This window comes from Oncorhynchus masou, chromosome 24 (assembly GCF_036934945.1).
Source record: "Oncorhynchus masou masou isolate Uvic2021 chromosome 24, UVic_Omas_1.1, whole genome shotgun sequence".
NCBI lineage: Eukaryota > Metazoa > Chordata > Actinopteri > Salmoniformes > Salmonidae > Oncorhynchus > Oncorhynchus masou.
In genome coordinates, this window is record NC_088235.1 from 107,531,859 (window position 1) to 107,548,986 (window position 17,128).

Below are 17,128 nucleotides of genomic sequence, written 5' to 3' on the forward strand. Positions count from 1 at the left end.
CAGCTGAGCCCTGAATAGTCTGGGCTGGGTAAGGCAACGTATTGGGTACTTCCATGTGGGTTCTCACAGCAGGCATGGTGATCGGCATGACAGCACCAACTTCCTGCTTCATTGTTGCGATGGCTGGGGTCAACTTAGAGAAGTGAGAGTACCTCCGCTCCCTCCTGTATTCATCCAGCCTCCCATGAACATCTGCAGCAGTCCACTGCTGTAATGGCTTGCACTTAAAGATAAGCAACAGTTCAGCATTAGGGCAATGACTGATAAACATGACTGTGAGCTCACGAGATGGGTCTTCAACACTTTTGTCCTGTCTCTTTAGACAATCTTCAGCAACCTCCATAGCCCTGTTCAGTCTGAGCCAATATTCAAATGGTTGTTCATCAGTCAGAGGTAATGTGGCATAAAAGTCAGCAAGGGGCTTGAAGAAACAGTGTCACTAAAATGTTGTTTCAGTATGTCAAAGATGGGACTCGGGCCTTTAGATAAATCAATGGAGGGATTGCTGCGTATGCCAACTTTAACATCGCGGGCCCTTCCCATAAGCCTGCCCATAACCTCAACTGCTTGGTCCATCAGAGACACGCCCCTCTTACGCATGTAAACCATTACCATATCCTCCCACTCATGCACTGTGCACTTTTCAGAGCCACCCCCCCCCCCGAAAGTACACCGGTTCCTTGATATCAGACTTTAATACCAGACTCTGATCCATCCATACCCCTCGAGCTGCTTACACTCCCCATAACATTGTCCCCAATATGTCCAACAATTGCCTTTGACTCCAAACAGGAGGCAATGTTCTCCCCAATGGAATGACCAATCTGCCATACTATGTCTGCTATGAAATCCATCCCCACTCCCTGTATTTGGCAAAACTCTTTCATCCACATCCTTGGGCGTGTCCATGGCGAAACTATCATCAAAACCCTCCAGTTTGGGCATAGGTGTAGAAGTCACTGGAATTTTGGCTGAACCCCTACCAACAGATGGTGACAGATTAAATGACAGGAAACCCCTACCTCTCCCAACACCTTCCATTTTAACAATGGGAAATCAACACCCTAATAAAAATGTAAATAGCAAAACATGTATATATATATATATTTTTAAAACCTCACGTAAAAAACTAACCTATATCTAGTACACTGGTAAAACTCACCCTACTTATACCAGATATATATCAGAATTGCAAATAAACAAGTAACACAAAAGTTATCCTTTATCTGTGAAGAGCCTCAGCCAGAGAAATCATCAATTGCGATAATTAAACGTTCTAGTGGAATCCTCTTGTGGCGAAATGCGATATCGCCATAAACTGCACCAGCAACGTCTTATCTGATACTTCAACAGCAACCACGGTGAAGTTCTGAGATGGAAATCCAGCAAAGGAGGATCCGATCCAGAAGAACGGTCACGGCACCACTGTAACAGTACTCTTCTTGTGTTGTGTACAATCAGTCATCGACACGGAACTCCGACATGTAGCACCAGTCATGTAGATTTATTCTGATAGGAACGGCACAAAATTGCACGTCATGCAATGCACGTCTCACCATCCGACTCTGCACTCACGCACTGTACAAAATATATGAACCCCCCCACCAGACACAGTAAGTTGCTAGCTAGTACTGACAGGAATTCTTTACAACAAAATGCACAACAAATATTCTCCAAAAACCGCTGCATCTTATGTGTGATGTTCAAATAACATTTACAAACAATTTGATATAAATTGTACATTTAAATCATCACTTGAGAGAATAAATCACTTTTGATGTACAGTGCTTTGCAACCAACAACTTACCGCTGGTTTGGTGCTTGTTCACTGGGACGATTCTAACTGGAACATCCCCCCTCGTAAGCAAGCCACGCAAACCAGCCAATAAGATGCCATGTTGAGTAGGTGAAGGCAAGACAAACTCAAACCAAAAACCCATTGGCTTAACAATAAAGTGGCAAGGGAAATCACCAATATAACCCTGTTCCATGTGCATGATAAGAGACAACTGGTTTACAAGAACAATCAATGACAAGTGATACTGACCTGAGAAATAGTTTGTCAGCTTTAATGTGCATTTGTTCGGTTAACATCTATAAATCTTATTCTGTTGTACTGTAGCCTTGTAAAGACTCATGGAGACAACGTGTCATCTCTTTTCCACAACTTTATTGTCTTGATAAGGTCAATCACAATCATAACAGTTGTTCACTTGTATTACACCTTGAGGTAATGAATCACTCAGCTGGGAGATACAGGAGAATATTCACACATTATAGCATGTCGGTCTAATCCTGATTGGTTAAAACCGCATTCCAGCCGGTGCCTATTCCACAAGCTACCACCGGCTAAATCTATGACTTTTAATTGCCTATTTACTCTGTTCCAACTGACTGCGTAATCCACTGTCTCATCAGCCCAGCCAGGCAATTTATAAACTTCATAGAATGTGTGAACAATCACATCTCTTTGTACTAATACAACAAATGTACCATTTTAGTCGAGCTTTAGATAGCTGTACTGTTATAGTGAAGCTGAGACTGATGATTAGAAAGATACTGTTATTTTGTTACAATGATGGTACAAAGTCAAATGATGAAAAATACACCTCATGTGCTCCATTACTGGATGGCTCACATTTTTTCTAAATCTAAATTAAACAAGCGACAGACACCACAAAAGCAAACATGCTCTTCTCCTTGCACATAAAGAAGTCTTTGTAAGGATTCTTGCATTTGATGGACCAAACATCATGACTCTGTAGGAACGAAATCACATGACAGGATAATCAGAGTCTGTGCAGTAATATTGTTGATCACTAATACTATAGATCAGTCTGTGGAGTAATACTGCTGATCACTAATATTATAGATCAGTCTGTGGAGTAATACTGCTGATCACTAATACTATAGATCAGTCTGTGGAGTAATACTGCTGATCACTAATATTATAGATCAGTCTGGAGTACTAATGCTGATCACTGCTACTATAGATCAGTCTGTGGAGTGATACTGCTGATCACTACTACTATAGATCAGTCTGTGGAGTGATACTGCTGATCACTACTACTATAGATCAGTCTGTGGAGTGATACTGCTGATCACTACTACTATAGATCAGTCTGTGGAGTGATACTGCTGATCACTAATATTATAGATCAGTCTGTGGAGTAATACTGCTGATCACTAATATTATAGATCAGTCTGGAGTACTACTGCTGATCACTACTACTATAGATCAGTCTGTGGAGTGATACTGCTGATCACTACTACTATAGATCAGTCTGTGGAGTGATACTGCTGATCACTAATATTATAGATCAGTCTGTGGAGTAATACTGCTGATCACTAATATTATAGATCAGTCTGTGGAGTAATACTGCTGATCACTAATATTATAGATCAGTCTGTGGAGTAATACTGCTGATCACTAATATTATAGATCAGTCTGTGGCGTAATACTGCTGATCACTACTACTATAGATCAGTCTGTGGAGTAATACTGCTGATCACTACTACTATAGATCAGTCTGTGGAGTGATACTGCTGATCACTGCTACTATAGATCAGTCTGTGGAGTAATACTGCTGATCACTGCTACTATAGATCAGTCTGTGGAGTAATACTGCTGATCACTGCTACTATAGATCAGTCTGTGGAGTAATACTGCTGATCACTACTACTATAGATCAGTCTGTGGAGTGATACTGCTGATCACTAATATTATAGATCAGTCTGTGGAGTAATACTGCTGATCACTAATACTATAGATCAGTCTGTGGAGTGATACTGCTGATCACTAATATTATAGATCAGTCTGTGGAGTGATACTGCTGATCACTACTACTATAGATCAGTCTGGAGTAATACTGCTGATCACTACTACTATAGATCAGTCTGTGGAGTAATACTGCTGATCACTAATATTATAGATCAGTCTGTGGAGTAATACTGCTGATCACTGCTACTATAGATCAGTCTGTGGAGTGATACTGCTGATCACTAATACTATAGATCAGTCTGTGGAGTAATACTGCTGATCACTGCTACTATAGATCAGTCTGTGGAGTAATACTGCTGATCACTAATACTATAGATCAGTCTGGAGTACTACTGCTGATCACTAATACTATAGATCAGTCTGTGGAGTAATACTGCTGATCACTACTACTATAGATCAGTCTGTGGAGTAATACTGCTGATCACTACTACTATAGATCAGTCTGTGGAGTAATACTGCTGATCACTACTACTATAGATCAGTCTGTGGAGTAATACTGCTGATCACTAATACTATAGATCAGTCTGTGGAGTAATACTGCTGATCACTACTACTATAGTGGAGAGTAGACAGTGTTTAACCATGTGAACTTTCACTGTGTGTTAATGATTAGAGAAATGACTCCTGCTTACTGTCATGTTATACTCCATGTTTCTGTTATGCTTCACTGATAACCCCATCACATACTATTCATATTACTGTTTATATCATTGAACACAATACTGTTTACAATACTGTTCATTATACTTTTCATAACTGTTCATTATACTGTTCATAACTGTTCATTATACTGTTTACAATACTGTTCATTATACTTTTCATAACTGTTCATTATACTTTTCATAACTGTTCATTATACTTTTCATAACTGTTTCTAATACTGTTCATAATACTGCTCATAATACCTTTTATTATACTTTTCATAACTGTTTGAAAGGTTTGTGTGAGTATAAGACATGCCACTCTCCTTGTTAATTTAACTTACCCATTATGTCCATCATCTACCTAAGAATAACGATACCTACCTAAAAAGCAAAGAACAAATAATTTCGGTTATACAGTCAGAAGGTTACACAGAGTGGCCTCATTAAATATGATCAAACAGGTGGATTGATTTTTGTAATAAAATGTTTCAGTCAAAATGAGAAAATGCATTTAATTTCTATTGTATTAATCTACAGTAGATAGCTCACAGGGCATCCTGAACGTATGCATTTCATATATTAGATGTAAACTCTTAATGTTGAGAGAATGACTATCTTACACTGATGGGTGTTCCTTTACATGACATGAACTTACATATAGGTATGTGTTCTCCATACTGTAACTCTCCATCATCACACTTCACCTCAATTTCGTCTATATTCCGTAGAACTCTCCTGTATTTATGATAATATCCCTCTTTGCAATGAAGAGTCTTTTCTTCACCGTGCGCAATATTGTCTTTCTTGCGTAAATTCTGTAGATTGTACTCTGCATCAAAAGTGGAAATCTCACAAGGCCCTGATGGAAATGAAATCCCAGAATTTGTTTTCATTGACTTAGTGTGCAGTAGATATTCATACATTTATATACACTTGACATGTAGATATAACACCATGTTCAGACCAGTTGAAAATAATGTACCTACGTAAACACTTTGGAGGACTCGGCCATTTTCCATTCAGACATCTGATGCTGTCTGTGAAACTCAGTGTAAACTGTCTGCTGCATTGGTAGGACACCTCTGTAATTACACCTTCAACATCTCTCTTTTCCTTGGTGAAATCTCCATTAGTAATGGGAGGAGGATCAGGACAGCTTGCTAGATTAAACAGGGATCATAATACCGTACCATGAAAATACATTACAATGATACACTACCATGATAATACAATACCATGACAATACAGTAGCATAATCGTGATTGTATCATGGTACTAAATTAAAATGGCACTATAGCAGGATAATACAATACCATGAAAATAAATTACAATCATACACTACCATGATAATACAATACCATGACAATACAGTAGCATAATCATGATAGTGCCATGTTAATACAGTACCATGATACAGTAGCATGATAATACAATACCATGATAATACAGTACCATGATACAGTAACATAATACAGTACCATGATACAGTAGCATGATAATACAATACCATGATAATACAGTACCATGATACAGTAGCATGATAATACAATACCATGATAATACAGTACCATGATACAGTAGCATGATAATACAATACCATGATAATACAGTACCATGTTAATACAGTACCATGATACAGTAACATAAACCAGTACCATGACAATACAGTACCTGTCACGGCTGTCGTAAGAAGAGGACCAAGGTGCAGCGTGGTGAGTGTACATTTTCTTTTATTAATAAAAATGATGCCGAACAAAACAAACACTACAGAAACAAACCGTGAAGCTAAAGGCTATGTGCCCTAAACAAAGTCAACTTCCCACAAAGACAGGTGGAAAAAAGGGCTACCGAAGTATGGTTCTCAATCAGAGAATACCGATTGCGAGCCAGACCTAATCGCCCAACATCAGTGCCTGACCTCATTAATGCTCTTGTGGCTGAATGGAAGCAATACCCTGCAGCAATTTTCCAACATCTAGTGGAAAATCTTCCCAGAAGAGTTGAGGCTGTTATAGCAGCAAAGGGGGGACCAACACCATATTAATATAAGGGCACAAGTCGAGACTTATATGCAGACACAGGAGGCAGATGGCTGCGCTCCAATAACTATTATAACCCAAGGGATAGGCAAAAGGCAGATCGGGTACAGGCGAGAGTTCATAAACCAGGTCAGAGTCCAAACAGTACAGGGCGTTAGACAGTCTCGAGGTCAAGACAGGCAGGGGTTCAGTAACCATGTCCGACTCCAAACAGTACAAGGCGTTAGGCAGGCTCGAGGTCGGGGCAGGAAGAATGGTCAGGCAGGCGGGTTTGGTGTCAGGACAGACGAGGGTCAAAACCAGGAGGACTTGGAAAAAACAGAGACTAGGGAAAGAATAGGAGCTAGGAGATAAACGCTGGTTGACTTGGCAAACAAGATGAACTGGCACAGAGGTGTCACATGAGTGACAACTGGAGGGGGTGGAGACAAGCACAAGGAGATGTGAAACAGCTCATGGCGTGACATTTAACGATTTTGGAATGTGATGTTTGACGAGCAGTTGTCCACATACTTCTGGTTTCAAGCAGACCACTGTGCCCAAGAACGTCAAGGTAACCTGCCTAAATAACTACCGTCTCGTAACGCTCACATTTGTAGCCATGAAATGCTTTGAAAGGATGATCATGGCTCACATGAACACCATCATCTCAGAAACCCTGGACATACTCTAATTCGAATACCACCCCAACAGATCAACAGATGATTGCCCTTTCCCACCTGGACAAAAGGAACACCTGTGTGAGAATTCTGTTCATTGACTACAGCTCAGCGTTCAACAACATAGTGCCCTCCAAGCTCATCACTACGCTATGGTCCCTGGCACTGAACACCTCCCTCTGCAACTGGATCCTGGACTTCCGGAGAAGGGCTGCCCCCAGGTTGTAAGGGTAAGCAATAACACATCCGCCACACTGACCCTCAACACGTGGCCCCTCGGGTGCGTGCTTAGCCCCCTCATGTAATCCCTATTCATGCAAGACTGTGTGGCCACGCAAAACTCCAACACCATCATTAAGTTTGGTGACGACACATAATGGTAGGCCTGATCACCGATGATGGTGAGACAGTCTATAGGGAGGAGGTCAGAGACCTGGCAGTGTGGTGCCCGGACAACAACCTCCACCTCAATGTGAGCGAGACAAACAAGCTTATTGTGAACTACAGGAAAGGATTTGGCATGGGCCCTCAGATCCTCAAAAAGTTTAACAGCTGCACCATTCAGAGCATCTGGACTGACTGCATCACCGCTTGGTGTGGAAACTGCATGGCACCCACCAGCAAGGCGCTACAGGGGGTGGTGAGTATGGCCCTGTACATCAGAGAGGAAGGTCCAAAAATGTGTCAAAGTCTCCAGCCACCCAAGTCATAGACTGTTCTCTCTGCTACTGCAAGTTCAAGTGATAACACACACTGTCACACTCACCACATACCCTGCTGATTCTGTGTATTATCAATCATGTTGCCTAGTCACTTTACCCCTACCTACAGTATACTGCTGTTATTGTGTATTATCAATCCTGTTGCCTAGTCACTTTACCTCTACCTACAGTATACTGCTGCTACTGTGTATTATCACTCCTGTTGCCGAGTCACTTTACCTCTACCTACAGTATACTGCTGCTACTGTGTATTATCACTCCTGTTGGCTAGTCACTTTACCTCTACCTACAGTATACTGCTGCTACTGTGTATTATCACTCCTGTTGGCTAGTCACTTTACCTCTACCAACAGTACACTGCTGCTACTGTGTATTATCACTCCTGTTGCCTAGTCACTTTCCCTCTACCTACAGTACACTGCTGCTACTGTGTATTATCAATCCTGTTGCCTAGTCACTTTACCTCTACCTACAGTATACTGCTGCTACTGTGTATTATCAATCCTGTTGCCTAGTCACTTTACCCCTTCCTATGTGGACATAACTACCTCAATTGCCTCGTATCCCTGCACGTCGACGTTGAACAATTGCTCCCTGTATAGAGCCCTGTATGTTATTTTTTACTTGTTTTATTGTTATTTGTTATTAACTTTGTTTTTCTATGATTTGGGTATTTCTATGTTTCGGCCTAGTATGGTTCTCAATCAGAGGCAGGTGTCATTAGTTGTCTCTGATTGAGAATCATACTTAGGTAGCCTGGGTTTCACTGTGTGTTTGTGGGTGATTGTTCCTGTCTCTGTGTTTGCACCAGATAGGGCTGTTTTTGGTTTTCCACGTTTATTGTTTTGTAGTGTTAGTGTTTATCTTTTTTTTATTAAACATGAATCAATATAACCACGCTGCGTTTTGGTCCGCTTCTCCTTCATCATCATCCCTACAGGTGCTCCCGCCTGTACAGTGCTGCCGGAGCCTTCCTCCTCTCCAGCGCTGCCAGAGTCTCCCTCCTGTTCAGCGCTGCCGGAGCCTTCCTCCTCTCCAGCGCTGCCGGAGCCTTCCGCCTGTCCAGCGCTGCTAGAGCCTTCCTCCTCTCCAGCGCTGCCGGAGTCTCCCGCCTGTTCAGCGCTGCCAGAGCTCCCGCCCCTCTGTCCAGAGCTCCCGCCCCTCTGTCCAGAGCTTCCGCCCCTCTGTCCCGGGCTCATTTAGTAGGGTCACCGTAGTTAGGAGGCCACGGAAGCGGACAAGAAGGCGGACTAAGACGTTGATGAAGTGGGGTCCGCGTCCTGCGCCAGAGCCGCCACCGCGGACAGACGCCCACCCAGACCCTCCCCTATAGGTTAAGGTCCGCACCTTTGGGGGGGGGGGGTACTGTCACGTTCTGACCTTTATTTCCTTTGTTTTGTCATTATTTAGTATGGTCAGGGCGTGAGTTGGGGTGGATAGTCTATGTTTGTTTTTCTATGATTTGGGTATTTCTATGTTTCGGCCTAGTATGGTTCTCAATCAGAGGCAGGTGTCATTAGTTGTCTCTGATTGAGAATCATACTTAGGTAGCCTGGGTTTCACTGTGTGTTGGTGGGTGATTGTTCCTGTCCCTTTGTTTGCACCAGATAGGGCTGTTTTTAATTGTCCACGTTTATTGTTTTGTAGTGTTAGTGTTTATCTTTTTTTTATTAAACATGAATCAATATACCCACGCTGCGTTTTGGTCCGCTTCTCCTTCAAGTAAAGAAAACCGTTACAGTCAGCAGGTGTGTAACTGGTTCCTCTTGTTGGTGGCAATGACAATGCACATTTAGCAAATGCTGCTTAGAGACAAAACAATTACGGAAAAACATTATATTAGTATCTTGCTTGAAGTCAAAGAGATGAGTTACCCTGCTGTCTTAAAGGGGCATTCTGCAGTAATCAACAATAAAAAAGCGGTCACCCCGCAAAGTTAGGCAAAGTTGATATTTATCCCTCTCAGCAAAAAGCTTCTTCAAAGGTCAATTGCCCTTTAGAACCAGCTTCTCTATTAAAAGGCCTATATATCATCAATATGAGTAAGAAACATTAATTCTAGTGTCAAAATTGACTACAAAGTGTATATACTTTCATTTTGGTAATGAAGTCAGTCTTGTCCAAAACGTGTTTGGTATGTGACTGTATCAGGATTCTCTTGAGGGCTTGGTTTGCATTACAATTAATGGTGTGTTCAAAACAAATGGGAACTTGGAACTCGTATATCTCAGACTTTCCGACTTCAGTGCGATCAAAACAACTGGGAACTCTGCCATTGCACTTGAACTGCTTCGCCAGACAAGATGTGTGGTTAGTATTTGCCCTTGCTCGGAAAATACCTACTCTAGAGATGGGCTTCCATAAAGTTGTGGCAGATGGCCAGGATATGGATTAATGTTACACCTGACTAGTTTCTACTTGCGCTGTCAACCGTCAAGAGACTGGTGTGTTGTTGTTCAGTAAAGTAGCTAGCTCCATTTTGTTTATAGGTTGTTAGCTAGGTAGCTACATGCTATCAGTTGATAGGCTATGCCACTATGATAAATGGCTGTGATATAACTAGTTAAATACATAGTCTCTACCTAACGTGTGATGTGAGAGGAAGATTGGCATAGCTAACATTGCACCTGAAGACAGGGTTGATCCCTGCTAGCTACCGTTAGCTAGCTCGTAATCTAGCAAACCTGATGCCATGTATGATACATGTTGCGAGCTTGCTTTCAACAGTGTTTCAACTCAAGCTGGCTAGCTTCTGTCCTTGTTTGTTGTGATTGAATGGCAAAGACACACCCAAGAAACATCCACATCAAACCACAACTCCAAGACAACTCTTGTTTGACTTCAGTCATAGGTGCTAAAATTCCCAATGAGCTTTGATGAAAAATTAGGCCAAATCAGTGAATTCTCCCTTTAAAACTGTAATGAGGGTGTGTGTTTCTGGAAGTCAATCAACTATTCTGGACAAGCAGAAAGTAAATGAGAAGGAGGAGTCTATCGTATCCGTAGATAAATTCACCATTCATTTTCTATATTCAGGATTCAGCCAAACATCGTTTTAAGCAACTGTTTGGTTACTGGCCCAACGCAATAACCACTTGGCTCTCTGCCACTCTGATTATATTTCAGTCCCTGGGCCATGCACGCTGACATAGTGTGGCCAGGTGTCACAACTGGCAGTGTCTGGGAGACCCATCAGGCATCGCACAATTGGCCCAGCATCGTCCGGGATAGGAGAGGGTTTGGCATGCCGAGATCCATCTCGCTCGAGCAACTTGTTATGCCGAGATCCATCTCGCTCTAGCGACTCCTGTGGTGGGCCAGGCGCATGCACGCTGACACAGTATGGCCAGGTGTACGCTGTTTCTTCCGACACATTGGTGCAGCTGGCTTCCGGGTTAAGTGGACATTGTGTCGAGAAGCAGTGCGGCTTGACTGGGTTGTGTTTCGGAGGACACGCGGCTTTCGACCTTTGTCTCTCCCGAGTCCGTACGGGAGTTGCAAAGATGGAACAAGACTATAACTACCAATTGGATACCATGAAATTTGGGGAGACAAAAGGAATAAAAAATAAATAAAAATTTAATTAAAGGGCCCGGGGGAGGGATGCGGCCCGGGGGTCGTACTTTGCCCCCCTTGACTTACCGTTACATTATTTTATGGGACTGAAACATAATTGGGGCGGCAGATAGCCTAGTGGTTAGCGCGTTGGGCCAGTAATTGAAAGGTTGCTGGATCGAATCCCAGAGCTGACAAGTAAACAATCTGTCATTCTGCCCCTGAACAAGGCAGTTAACCCACTGTTCCCCGGTAGGCCATCATTGTTGATACTCCCCATCCCGTATCCGGGATCGTGAATAAAGCCTCAGGCTCATTAGCATAACACAACGTTAACGATTTCTGAAAACCGCAAATAAATAATGCGCCTGCTCTCAAGCTTAGCCTTTTCTTAACAACACTGTCATCTCAGATTTTCAAAATATGCTTTTGAACCATAGCAATTCACTAATTTGTGTAAGAGTATGCTAAGCTAGCTTAGCATTTTGAGTAGCATTTAGCACGCAACATTTACACAAAAACCAGATAACCAAATAAATAAAATCATTTACCTTTGAAGAGCTTCGGATGTTTTCAATGAGGAGACTCTCAGTTACATAGCAAATGTTCAGTTTTTCCTGAAAGAATCTTTGTGTAGGAGAAATCGCTCCGTTTTGTACATCACATTTGGCTACCGAAACAAACCGAAAATTCAGTCACCAACAACGTCAAACTTTTTCCGAATTAACTCCATAATATCGACCGAAACATGGCAAACGTTGTTTGGAATCAATCCTCAAGGTGTTTTTTCACATATCTCTTCATTGATATATCGTTCGTGGAAGCCTGCTTTCTTCTCTGAATTCCATGGAAAAATACTTGCAGCTGAGGTTTGCACACCAATTTCGGCGCAGGACACCGGGCGGACACCTGGTAAATGTGGTCTCTTATGGTCAATCTTCCAATGATATGCCTACAAATACGTCACAATGCTGCAGACACCTTGGGGAAACGACAGAAAGGTCAGGCTCATTCCTCTCGCATTCACAGCCATATAAGGAGACAATGGAAAACGGAGCCTCAAAAATCCTGCTGATTTCCTGGATGCCGTTTCATCTTGGTTTTGCCTGTAGCTCACGTTCTAGGGCACGCACAGAGAATATCTTTGCAGTTCTGGAAACGTCAGAGTGTTTTCTTTCCAAAGCTATCAATTATATGCATAGTCGAGCATCTTTTTGTGACAAAATATTGAGCTTAAAACGGTAACTACCTTGTACCAAGATAACCGTACCCAGTGGTATGGGTTCAAATTAATCAAATATTTATAGCTAATAATTGTCTAATTACCACATGTTCATGTAAATACCTGGTACTTTCTGTACTTTAAAATACAGTCCTACAGACTTACCTTGACACTCGATTGTCTTATTCCATTCTCCGTTCTTGCAAGTTGCTTTTCCTCTTGAGCCTGTGTTTGGGCCGCTAAGGCATCCATAATCTATTTTGTCCCCATTTTCATATCTCTCTCGGTCAGGAATCAGCAGCATTCTGGTGTCTGCACCCTCAGGTTTACTACAGTAATCTGCAAGTGAAGCACAGACATGGACAAATACCCTCCTCCATACACTCTTTTGGCTCCTCCATTTCCACCACATCTTGCAAAAACAGTGTAACGTGTTACTCTGTCTCAGATCTCTACGGACACACGTCTTGGTTCTTGCTCTGACATACCCTGTCAACAGTGGGACCTTATTTAGAAAGGTGTGTGGCTTTCCAAATCATGTACAATAAATGTCATTTACCACAGGTGGACTCCAATCAAGTTGTAGAAACATCTCAAGGATGATCAATGGAAAAAGGATTTTGTGTCTCATATGTAAGTAAGGTATTTGTGTTTTTTGTTTTAAACAAATGTTCCCAAATTCCTAGAAATCTCTTATCACTTTGTCATTGTGCGGTATTGCGTGTAGATTTATTTATTTAAACCATTTTAGAATAAGGCTGTAACGTAACAAAATGTGGTAAAATTCTACGGGTATGAATACTTTATGAATGCACTGTAGTGTACTTAGTTAGTTATTTGCTCAGTTTTAGCAATTATTTTGTCTGCAAACAGGTTTCTTACGGGCATGAAACGTCAAGGGGGATGTTGCTCCAGGAGAGAGAGCAACATTCAACATGTAATTGAGGGAAAAGCTGTTTTTAAAACAATGATTTTTAAAGCGAGTGGAGTTCCAGCTTTCTGTGAGTTTAGCACATATTCTCAACATTAAATAATAAGGAAATGCTACCACTTTACAAAGAGAGAATGTAATTGAGATGATGCACAAGTGGAATGGAGTGGAGCGCGCTGTTTGTAGTGAATATATACACTATATAGTTCTACCAACGGACAGTTTTTGTTGGACATTACATTCACTGTTAGATCAATTACATTGCTATCTAGCAACAACATCAATAACAACAACAATAATATTACCCAGCTCTAGACAGATGGTATTCTACAGTTTTGTCTCATTCTCTGTATGGTAATAATAATGATACTAATGAATTTCATTTTGTAAAGTGTCTTCTTGCATCATACAACACAATTTGGACTTGAGCTTTCACACAAGTCAAAAATCTGTCTTACTTTTCCAAAAGACAAGTGGGTAATAAAGTTAATGTCAAGCCCTGAAATGCAGTAAACGCAATAAGCACTTCAATGTTTACAGTACTATAGTAATGCCATAGACATTAAACACACAATAAGAAAGAGCTTCCCCAGCCCTGTTTTGGTGTAAAGCTGAGGGATGAAATGTTACCACTCTCAAATTCATAGACATAGCTATAGATGCAAGGATAGACCATTCATGATATCAACATTATACTTTGAACCATCTATTGAGGCGATATAGTGTTTGTTTACATTTACTTTGTTTACAAACAAAGGAGTAAAGCAATCTTATATTTTGGGTTCTGATGAGGTGCGACAGTTGAACTGAGCTCATGAGTCATTTATAAGTTATGTTCTTGAAGAATCATTTGGTACATGTAACTCATTTAGAAGTCCAACAATGGGTGTAGCAACTGCAGATTGCCCCTTTAAACTGACCTTTGCCCTTGATGGTCTTATCCCACTCTCCGTTCTTACAAGTTGCAAGACATCCATACTCCACTTGGTCCCCATTTTCATAACGTTCTCGATCAGGAATCGTCCGCATTCTCCTCCCTTCACCCTCAGGCTTACCACAGTACTCTGCAGATGAAGCACAGCATGTTTGAACTATCAAAGTGCAACTAACTACATTGACTGAGACGGTCCCGCTTCAAATGACATTCAGTTTATTAAGGCCTCATGATGCGTTCATCAGCACTACATAATGTGTTACAAATCATCTACAACAGTATGTCATGCTTTATAAATGGTTCATAAATGGGACATAACTGTGTGAAATAATCACCAATGTCCAATGTGACATAACCCACTATGTCAAATATGATAAAATAATCTCCCAGTGCATTACTCATTGGCTTAATCTACCAACCAATCATCACCTTAAGAACTTCCCCCATGTGTCTTGTGCATTAGTCGGCCAGACGTCTTGGCAGTAAAGAGATTGTGTTTGTAGCTCTTATTGGGATATTTTTCCCCACAATCGACCAAAGATTATAAGTGTGTAGTCTTTATTCATCTGTGTGAAGCCATTAACTAGCTCTGTCCTTTGATAATTAGCTTGCTGGAAATTAGGGCTTGTTGTTTTTTCTCTCTCTTGAGGCTAGGGGAATGGTTTCCACTAGATAGCAAAACCACAAAGTCAAAATTGGTTAGGGTTAGGCATAAGGTGAGCAGTGTGGTAAAGGTTAGTATTAGATTTAAACTGAAACTCGAAGAAGGGAAATTGTGGAACTGGGCAGAGTTGATGACTTTGTGGCTGTGTTAACTTTTTGCTGTCAAAGGACATGATAACAAATACATTATTCAGGAAGGTCATTCCCATACAATTCTATGGTCACTCCCACTAAGGCCAACTTTGAATGGTTGATATCCCAGGCTTATATGTGTGCAATAGCCTGTGGACGAGGTTTGTATCTGGTCAAACACAATTATTTCCAGAAGTTTACTAAGGGTTGGTAACAGGCTGATTGGTCAGCTATTTGAGCCAGTAAAGGGGGCTTTAATATTCTTGGGTAGCGGGATTACTTTAGCGTCCCTCCAGGCCTGAGGGCACACGCTCTCTAGTAGGCTTACATTGAAGATGTGGTAATATCATCTGCTATTATCCTCAGTAATTTTCCATCCAGATTGTCAGACCCCGGAGGTTTGTCATTGTCGACAGACAAAAATATTTTTTTCACCTCTTCCACACCTCTTGACTTTACAATTGTTGTACTTTTGGTCCGATCTACTTGAATGTGTCGTGCCAGTGTTTGTTGCTGGTATGTCACTCCTAAATTTGCTTTTCTTTGCCAATGAAAAGGTCATTAAAGAAGGTTTCAATATCAGTGTGCTTTGGGATGAATGAGCCATCTGATTCAATGAATGAAGGAGCCGAGTTGGCTTTTTTCCCCAACATTTTGATTTAAGGTGCTCCATAAAGTTTTACTATCATTCTTTATATATTCTTTATATATTTGTTTCATTGTGTAGTTGTATTTTTTTTTAGGTGCCGGCTAGCGGAGTGGAACACTTAAAAAATAAAGGAGAGCCGCACACTCTAGGAGATCAGATGCAAAAATATTTATGTCCAACGTTTTGACAGACAAGCTGTCTTCATCAGGGTATATGTCCAACGTCAGGGTATGATGACGACAGCTTGTCCTCCATGAGGAGGAGATGCACTGCAGTACACATTATTCCATTTTTCTTAGTCACATGTCTGTGGAATTTGTTCAGTTTATGTCTCAGTTGTTGAATCTTGTTATGTTCATACAAATATTTACACGTTAAGTTTGCTGAAAATAAACGCAGTGGACAGTGAGAGGATGTTTCTTTTTTTGCTGAGTTTATATTCCTGAAGTTCTGTCAACAACATAAAAAGTGAATATGGAATTGAAGTCAGAAATTGTCGTCACTTTCCCTGCGTATCAGAAGAGTAATGTGCTGTTTCCCTATGATGATGTACAATAGTATCTAAATGTAGCAAAGTAAACACATCAGTTACGTTTGCTCACTTTGTTTAGTCTAGTCAGTGTCTTACAGAGCAATTGGTGGATACTAACACAATGTGGGCACTACAAGCATGTGAGAAAGTGAAGGAAAACACATCCTTACCAGTCTGAGCTGATGAAGCATCCACATTCACCCATACCACCAGACACAGCAGAGTCAGAGATGATTTCATGTTGATCAAATGGTAGATGCAGTAAAAGTGGAAGGAGTAGAACATATATAAACAGTGTCTATCCCAAAGTTAATGTTTGTCTACAGAGTTCCAGCCCCCAGGGAACACTGAAGAGAACCACTGTCCAGAGGGACTGACCCAAAATACTAGAATTCAATCAAACCTACATTGCGGGGAGGGGAAACACTGAGGAAAATGCTCAATGTAGGAACTGCATTGGTTCAGTCTATTCATTAATTGAGCAAATCAAAACTAATTTAAAAGTGCAAATCATTTGCTCAGCCATATAGAGACATATCTAATCTGAAGAGCATAGATTGAGAGATAGAAAGACATTTAGACAGGTAGCAAATACTTTGAATGTTGATTGTAATGATGATAAGCTCCATTTGTAAGGTCATTGATGAATCACCAAATATGCTGAA

At 41.2% G+C, this 17,128-nt stretch overlaps 1 protein-coding gene across 1 annotated transcript; it reads right to left on the reverse strand.

The window, feature by feature from the left end:
• Nucleotides 1-2,150: 2,150 nt before the first annotated feature.
• On the reverse strand, nucleotides 2,151-16,791 carry LOC135513215 (complement factor H-like). Its single transcript, XM_064936020.1, has 7 exons — nucleotides 16,634-16,791; nucleotides 14,474-14,617; nucleotides 12,788-12,961; nucleotides 5,412-5,585; nucleotides 5,081-5,284; nucleotides 4,767-4,806; nucleotides 2,151-2,759 (listed from the first exon to the last, which is right to left on the reverse strand). Exons 1-6 carry the CDS (start codon nucleotides 16,746-16,748, stop codon nucleotides 4,787-4,789), a joined length of 831 nt encoding a protein of 276 aa, XP_064792092.1. The 5' UTR covers nucleotides 16,749-16,791; the 3' UTR covers nucleotides 2,151-2,759; nucleotides 4,767-4,786.
• Nucleotides 16,792-17,128: the final 337 nt, after the last annotated feature.

Bases quoted from the DNA above. Each gene is read 5' to 3' on its own strand.
- LOC135513215 (XM_064936020.1), bottom strand. From the start codon at position 16,748: ATGTTCTACTCCTTCCACTTTTACTGCATCTACCATTTGATCAACATG. The intron at 5,285-5,411 runs GTAGGTACATTA...CATTTCCATCAG, and splicing joins GAGTCCTCCAAAGTGTTTAC to GGCCTTGTGAGATTTCCACT. The intron at 4,807-5,080 runs GTAAGTTCATGT...TTTGCTTTTTAG, and splicing joins TGGAGAACACATACCTATAT to GTAGGTATCGTTATTCTTAG.